The following is an 8,249-nucleotide window of genomic DNA, read 5'->3' as shown; positions in this document are numbered from 1 at the left end:
GGGTGCCGTTACAGACCACTAAGCCCATTCGCGGGTCTCCATTGTTAGCCAACAGCACTTAAGCCTGGAGATAGTCCTCGAAAACCAATTATCACGATGGCTCCTTTTAGCATATGCTACAATACAAAGAAAAATACATATCAATCAACACCCACAGAGACATCTATGGTCAAATTTGTAAATTTGCAACTTTTTTAAACAATTCAGCGAAATTCAGTAAACACATATCAATTGACATTCACAGATACATTAATGGTCAGATTTGTAAATTTGCAGCATTTTATACAATTCAGTGAAATTCGAGATTGCTGAAAACTCAAGATTTGCGAGAAAATGGTTAAGGTTGCCAATTTGTTGGAACCGTTTCAATGAAAATCAGATAAATAGGTAAACTCTGGTAGAATACGATCGACCTGGAGTCACAAATCCAAGGTCTAGTCGGCAGAAACCAGTGGAATTTTAACCCGTGAACACTCTGTTCAAAGCATTATACGCTAATCACTAGTCTTTTCTTCTGGTATTATATTCTATTCTATATGGACACATATGTGTCCATATAGAATATGATAAATATTTTCTGTACTGCTGTTTACGTGCACTTGCCGGCTTGAGCTGTACTGGTATGAACGCGCCTTTAGCAGGGCTCGAAGCCAGGGATCGATGGGCTTCCATAAAAAAAACGGTAATTGGATTATTAGTCACATTGCGGTGGTCACAAAGACTATTTTTGCTATGAAAACCGCTAATGCGGAATATTTGGCACTCGAGTTTTCGTTAGTATGATGGACTTTTCGGCTGCCAGATGTTCCGTTACAGAGATTTTAGTGACTTTTGTGACCAATTTTTGTGACCAATGATCACCGAACCAGAAAAAACGCCCAGTATATATGTATGTCCGCTTTGCAATTCTTCGGTTTTTAATATAGAACTACCACATTTGATAAAAAAAATCACTAAAGTACATTACCTTAGACAGGTTTTCGAAGTAGTTTAAGTCCTTTGAAAGTTTGTTATTCCAGCTTTGGTCTGTGCTGAGTCACAATACGAGGTAAAATCCGGCTAGTTTTTGATAAAACAAATTAATTAGGATTTCCTTAATCAGTAAAGGTAAATATCCGAATAAATACGCGCACTACTACTGCGGTTTTTACTAAGAAATTTCTGCGAATTAAAACACGTCACACACGTTGTTCGTGAATGGAGCTCACATTTTCGAATAATTAATAAATCGACAAACCCAAATACAACTTTTTGACATATGACGTTCAATTTCAAGAAACTACATCGCAATATTACATTGTATATATGGAAATGAATGATGCACCACATATACCAAGTTGACTACTATAAATATGAATACTTTGTCTGCGAGTCTTCATTATTACATAGACATTCATACCATACACATCGTTTCTCACATAAATAAAAACACACACACAATATAATATAATATCGGTAATATTATAATCCAAAGGATATAGTGTTCCAATTTTTTAAACGACTTTTCTGTGATCAAATCAGTTGTAATTTTTTAAAGTTTACAATGAAGCTGACAAGTTCGCTGGTGAGTACTCCAACCAATTAAATATATTTATTTAAATAATAAAATTATTATTTGTACATTTGTACGATCGTCACGTACAATTTTCCGATAGTTTTCCGGAACCATCTGGCAAATTTCCAAGTGTATTCTGTGTAAAACTGTAATTTAATTATATCACGTACATATATATATGTATGTAGTATTTACGTCGAATTGACAGTTCGTATGAAACTTTTAGATTATTAAATATTTCTAAAGCTTAATATTATATATTATTACATTAATATATGTTAAAAATATGTCGATTACATACTTTTTAGCAGTGAATTGAATATTGTATGATGTGTTATTTATTTAAAGCTCATTTTTCAGCTTCAAATCAACATTATTTTTTATACATTCATTTTATTGGTTTTAATTTTAAATATAATATGATATTATATTTTTAACACTATGGTGACCTTAATGCTTTTAAATTGATTCAAATACATATAAAAATAAAATAATTTATGTATATTTTAAAATCGTTTCACCGTGAAAGTTTAAATGTAGCGAAAAACTTGTGAAAAATAATTTTAAATCTATTCAATTCCATTTACTCTCAAAATATTATTGAAAATTGACAGTTTGTACGTCAAGCGGAAACGTCAGTTTTTAGATCATTAGTATTCTTGCGGTTTGTTGTCATAAATCGTTTTCTTATGTCAAATAAAGGTCTCAGCCTTAGAAACTGTCGATCAAACACATAAATTTAACTCAAACGTGCCGCTGTTTATTTAAAATTAATTAAAAATACTATTATTATTATTAAATTTGCGTCAAACATCTCGAAAGAAACTTTTTTTATATTCATTTTCACTTTCGAAAACACAGACTTACCAATAAAAGCGATTATTCATCCATTCAATGCAACCCACGTTCAAATTTATGACCCATTTATTTTTACGGCTTATTAAAAGATAAATGTCGAAAATATGCTCAAACCTATATACATATTTATATGTAAAAAATGAAAATATAAATATTGAATCATAGTATAATAATTTTTTGATTAAATTTTGACATTATTTTTAGAACTGCTAAGACTGAATTGAAGCATAGTATTATACATATATTGGCCGATGGCGATTAATTTTTTCAAAATTATTTTGAGCCTTTAAACAACAGACTCTCAGCCATTCCTTAAACCATTTAGGGTCTCATTTAGGTTCCCATTATATAGTACACTAAATTTTGCGGTAAATTTTATAGGTAAAAAGCAAACGCTAATCGTTTGCCACGCATTGTTGTCTTAGGAAGGATATTACTCACATATTACCTTGTGCAGAGTACACACTGAATCAAAATTAGTATCAGCTACGATTTGATGAGCAATACAAACATCAAATCTCTACATAGACATCAAAATACCAAACAAAATCCTTCAACTCCCGACCAGGAGTCGACCCAGCATATACGTCGTTCTGGAACCGAACCGAACGTTATGACTGAATACCCAAGAGGGTCAAACAGAGATTGTCGTCCGGATTTTGCACGCCTCGTCAACTGCGAATTATACACATATATCCAGTCAAAGATGCAATCGGTTGCACATGCACCTCTATCCGATTTATGAGTGATCACACTCAAACACACACACACGTTCGAATGCACACGACATTCGAGGATGTGTCGCAATGCCATGCGATTATAATGCAACGTGGGATGTGCGACTCTAGGATATGTACCTCGATGATAATGTGTGACATTGAAGCACTTTTTCATTTGCGCATTGTCATACGGTCAAGAACATCCTTCGTACGCCCACTGAAAAGAAGTGAATATGTGCATCGTTCTGGTGCATCGTGATGCTGCGGAATGCAACCCGGTCGTTGTACATACGTACGTATATATGTACTTGGGGTCGCACAACTACTGGATAAGTTTATGGTCAAACGACGAGCAACTGGTGCAAGCCAGCCAGTAAATCGTATGGATATAATTATCATCCTGTAAAACCGGTATCCTTTGCTGAAAACTTGTTCTACACGAACTGCCTATTTCAATAGTTGAGAAAAGGATTGCTATACCTATACGTTGCAGTAACTTATCTTGTACTAAGTATTTTGGGCATCTATTTTTGTCAATTTTAGCATTTTCATTTTTCATTTTAGGCATTAAAAATGTTCAATTTTAGCATCTATTTTTATGAAGAGTTTAATTTTAATTAATAAAAAATTTCGGTGAATTTTAATAAATTTTATATACATACATATATTCAATTTAAAGACAACATAACAATTAAAAAATAATAGAAAAATTCAAAAATGTTTTTGAATTAAAATTACAATGAAAAAAACATGAATATAAAAATACAAAGACAAAAAATATGAATATAAAAATATAATACCAATTAAAATTTATTAAAACTCAACATGGAGCATATTTCTACAGATTATTTTTTGAGATTCGTACGACGATCGGTAAGAATTATCTTGTATTTACTAAAATACCTTTCAGCATCCACACTATTGACGGAACACCGAATAGATTTTAGAGCTGCACAACCAAACTCTTCATATTTAATTTTTGTTGCCATCAATAATAGCAATATATCCGGCGTGGATTCACTTTTTATATTCTCTATTAATTGTCTAAAAAAGTGTTGATATCCTTCCAAACATTGAGCCTCTGTTAATACATTAAACAATGGCAGGTTTCTAAAGAACAAAACTGTTTCTTTAACATTAATATTAGATTTTGTACCTGTCACAGATATATTGAATAGTTTACTCAATGTTTGGAGGAATAGATTTGTCTCATTTAGTCTTGAGTGCAAGTCTAGTTTTAAGACGCTATTTTGAGCAGTCTTTTGAATACACAGCTCCAACTGTTTACAGTAGTACACAAAAGAAGTTGCTTGGTTTCGACAGGAAAAACACCGTCTATAGAAAACTCCAAGCTCTGTTTTTCAAATTTTCATTTATTTGATTAGATGAATATTTAAATAAAATTAACCTTTTAAATAGGAGCCCTCAATCCTTTCCATGTTAATTAATGTTAAATGTCATAAGATAGTATACAAGTATATTTTTTTCGACCATTGTGGCGCATTAGGGATTCCCGTAATGTTACAATGGTCCAAATTTAAATAAAACATTTTTATTTTTATTATATATGTATGTAAATACATCATATGTGCCAATGAAGGGAATTACTGTACATAATTACTGACAATTTTTCAAACATAAAAGTACATATACTACAATAGACATCTATGGATAATCAACAAAATTTTGATACACAGCAAATTTGCGAGAAAATCATTATGTCGGTAGCATATTTCGTAAGTTTCAACAAATTCGAGATGCCAATAACTCGAATTTGCAAGAAACTGAAGGGAAGAATACCGATTTATTGGATCTGAAACAACAATTAAACTTGAAAAATCGGAAAATTATAACAGGAAACGGTCGATCTGTGTTTTAATAACCAAAAGATATCGTCAGCAACGTATTTGGCCGGGACTTGAACCCGTGACCTCTCTACCTGTGTACAAAATCTCTACCAGTGCACTCCGCTGTGAATATGTGTACATATGTACCTTATTTCCTCCCCCCCCCACCCCCTCAAAAAAACTCACAACATTAACTTACATGATAAATTGTTTTCAATTTTAGGCATTGCTGTTTTTGTGCATCGTGGGATCACATACACTACCACATGGACAGTACCTGTACCAATTCCCATCATCATCAGGAGTATACCAACAAACGCACCAAGGACAACCTTTGGATGGACGAGTGCTATTGTTGAACAACAACGTCATACCCCAAGGTATACATATTTTCAATCATCTGATAAACTAATGACATTTACATATCGGTCGGATTATGACATTCTCGTTTGGCCAGGTCCCACGTACTTGGGTCACGATGGACTGGTTTATCTGAAGGATATTCCAGCTGAGGCTGGTTATGTGGAATCCGTGTACCCTTCATATGATGGCAACACGCCTGCACAAGAAATGCAACCACCGGTTCAAGCCGAGATAAGTCCAGTCGATTCGAAACCTGTTCCTGAAGAACGACAACCGGCTCCTGCTGAACCAGAAGAAGTACCAAAGACAAACGCCAAAGGTACATATATTGTTATTTGTATCAAGATAGTTATACTGGTTTCTTCAAAATATCATAAAAAACTCTTCATATTTCGACTATATAATATACGAGGAAAAAAAATAATTTTATTATTTTAAGATTAAAAATAATATAAAATTTAATTAACGGTAAAAAACGATATTTTTCAACTTGATGATTCATTTCAATATATTAAAGGAAAAACTTATTTAATACAAATTTTAAAATAAGAGATTATCTAAAGAATCCTTCAGATAAATCATACAAATCCTCGGTAATTCGAAATAAGTGGCGATTAAAGAATTTTAATACCAATATTATTTTTTTAAAAAATCATCGAATCATCAATCAAATTAAAATTTATTTTATTCATAGAAGGCAGATCAGAAAAGCCAGCGAAACTCGAAGAATTCGAACCGGATGCGGAGCTCATTCCTGACGATTTGAAAAACACCTCTTCACCTCCTGCCTCTTCAGCTCCTGTCCCTCCACCACAACCTCAAATTCCGCTAATTCCGTACCCCGCCAGTCCTGGACTTTCGCCAGGACAAAAAGTCTACTTTATAAACGGCATACCGCATGTTTTGACAGGATATCCTCAATTCAACACCATTCAGTGAGTATTATACAACTTTGTGGTTTTGATTAACAAAATTTTAAATATGTTGAGTCAAATCTCACTTAAATTCTAGTAATTAAGAATCTCACAGTAATTGAGCCAATTTAAAAAAAATAAAATTTTCAACTCAAAAAAATACCCTAAAAGAGAACCTTGTGTGACTCCAATTATAATATGGCTTTAATTTCATTAAATTTTTTAAGATCAAACTTTGACTTTTAATTGATCAAATCATTTATATTTTAGACCCCAAACAACGTTCAGATACCCGAGTGTATTCAACAATTATCCTCAACAATTTCTAATCTACGAACAACCCGGTGCTGTCCAAACTGTTCAACATCAACGTAAGTAAATTAAATATTTTGGAACATTTTCATAAAATAAATAAAATCTGATGATAGCAATAATCGTTTTTTTTTTTTGTAGCTGGAACAATTTTTTTGGACTATTCAAACAATCTCCTCAGAAGTAATCAAGTGCAAAATCTTCAAGTTCCACCATTTCCATTCTTTAAACGACAGCTTGCTTTGGCCTCACCTCAAAATCAACAACCCCAAATCAACAATCCAGCGTCTATAGAAAGTAGATTTTTACCATCAGCTCCTGAAAAAGTTGATGAAGCTTCCGAAATGGTTGCTGATGAAGAATCAACAATGGAAGACAAACATGAAGATATGCCACAAAATCCACAGTAATTCATCAATTTTCCATGTAAAGTTTTAAATAAAAAATATTTTCTTAATATTGTAATGTAAATTTTCAGGGCTGGTTTAGCAGCTATGGCATTTTCTCGGTATCTTCAACGATCAAATAATGAAGAGTCATTGACAAATGAAGAATCAGACTCTGTAGTAATCGAAGCTGAAAAAGGAGATAAGAAAGAAAAAGTTGAAATCGGTATACATAAGTACTTCATATCTTGTTTGTTTTTCCATTTTGTATATCTACAATTTTCAATTAAGATTTGGCATCCTATTCCATAGTACTCGAAAGTAGCATTATATTAAATTGTACACTTTTTTACAGTTCACGCTGATTTGAAATCTAGTCCATCTCTGGCACAAGCTGCTCCACATGGAGTAGCAGTTGCTGGTGAAGGAGGTTCAGCTCAGTCGTCTCCATCAGGATCTGCAGTGGCAGGACCTGCTGGTTTAGCAGTATCCGATCCTGTAGCCACAGCTTTAGCTGGTCCATATCTGACAAAATCTTCGGTGAAAGATGAAAAAAAGGAAAAATGAAGAGTCGTAAAACTCGATAAAAATTAAACTTGCCTTATGAATTGTCCTAACAAATTCATATCCTTATATATGTAATGAATATAAGATATTTTTTTTTTATTTGTATGTGAAGTGTGCCTTGCCCAAATTGTAACAAAGTATTAAGTTATTTGGTATTTTGGATGATTACGAAATGTAAAAACAATGATAATTATACGAATCTCACTCGAAGTCAAATAAGAAACTGTTGTTTTATTCATTGTATCTATTATTATATCACACGTTTATTGTTAAATTATTCATTCGAGAAAATTGCTTTTGCTGATGACAAGGACAAAATAAATTTGAATAATAATAATATAAGTATCTAGATTATATGTTAAAATGCAGGAAGATACGATTATGAACTATATCGTATTATAATTTGGTATCTTTGAATGAATAATTTAACTGATTGTATAACTCATGACCCGGAATTATTTTTTCCCAGGGCCCGGGATTTCAGTCAGTATTTTATGTTTGCTAATTAATTTTTGTAGCCGATAATACATGATCGACTTTCTATATAATGTTATAAAAAGGAATTTTTGATGAGCTAATAAAAATATTAACTGACCAAATTCCTATATATGTAGTTCTGAAGTATAATTAATAACTGAATTGGAATTTTGTTGTCATGTATTAAATTACTAGTGTTGTAAAATAAATGTGTCGGTTCTGTGTTCGAACGGAAGCGGCCGAAATTTTTT

The 8,249-nt window shown here is 32.4% G+C and overlaps 1 protein-coding gene across 1 annotated transcript; it reads left to right on the top strand.

Annotated features, from left to right (window-relative positions):
• Positions 1–1,329: 1,329 nt before the first annotated feature.
• Positions 1,330–8,249, top strand: LOC143912153 (uncharacterized). Its single transcript, XM_077431732.1, has 8 exons — positions 1,330–1,564; positions 5,203–5,359; positions 5,437–5,661; positions 6,037–6,277; positions 6,527–6,627; positions 6,710–6,974; positions 7,047–7,180; positions 7,310–8,249. Exons 1-8 carry the CDS (start codon positions 1,544–1,546, stop codon positions 7,519–7,521), a joined length of 1,356 nt encoding a protein of 451 aa, XP_077287858.1. The 5' UTR covers positions 1,330–1,543; the 3' UTR covers positions 7,522–8,249.

This window comes from Arctopsyche grandis, chromosome 1, assembly GCF_051622035.1.
Source record: "Arctopsyche grandis isolate Sample6627 chromosome 1, ASM5162203v2, whole genome shotgun sequence".
NCBI lineage: Eukaryota > Metazoa > Arthropoda > Insecta > Trichoptera > Hydropsychidae > Arctopsyche > Arctopsyche grandis.
This window is presented reverse-complemented; position numbering and strand designations above follow the sequence as displayed.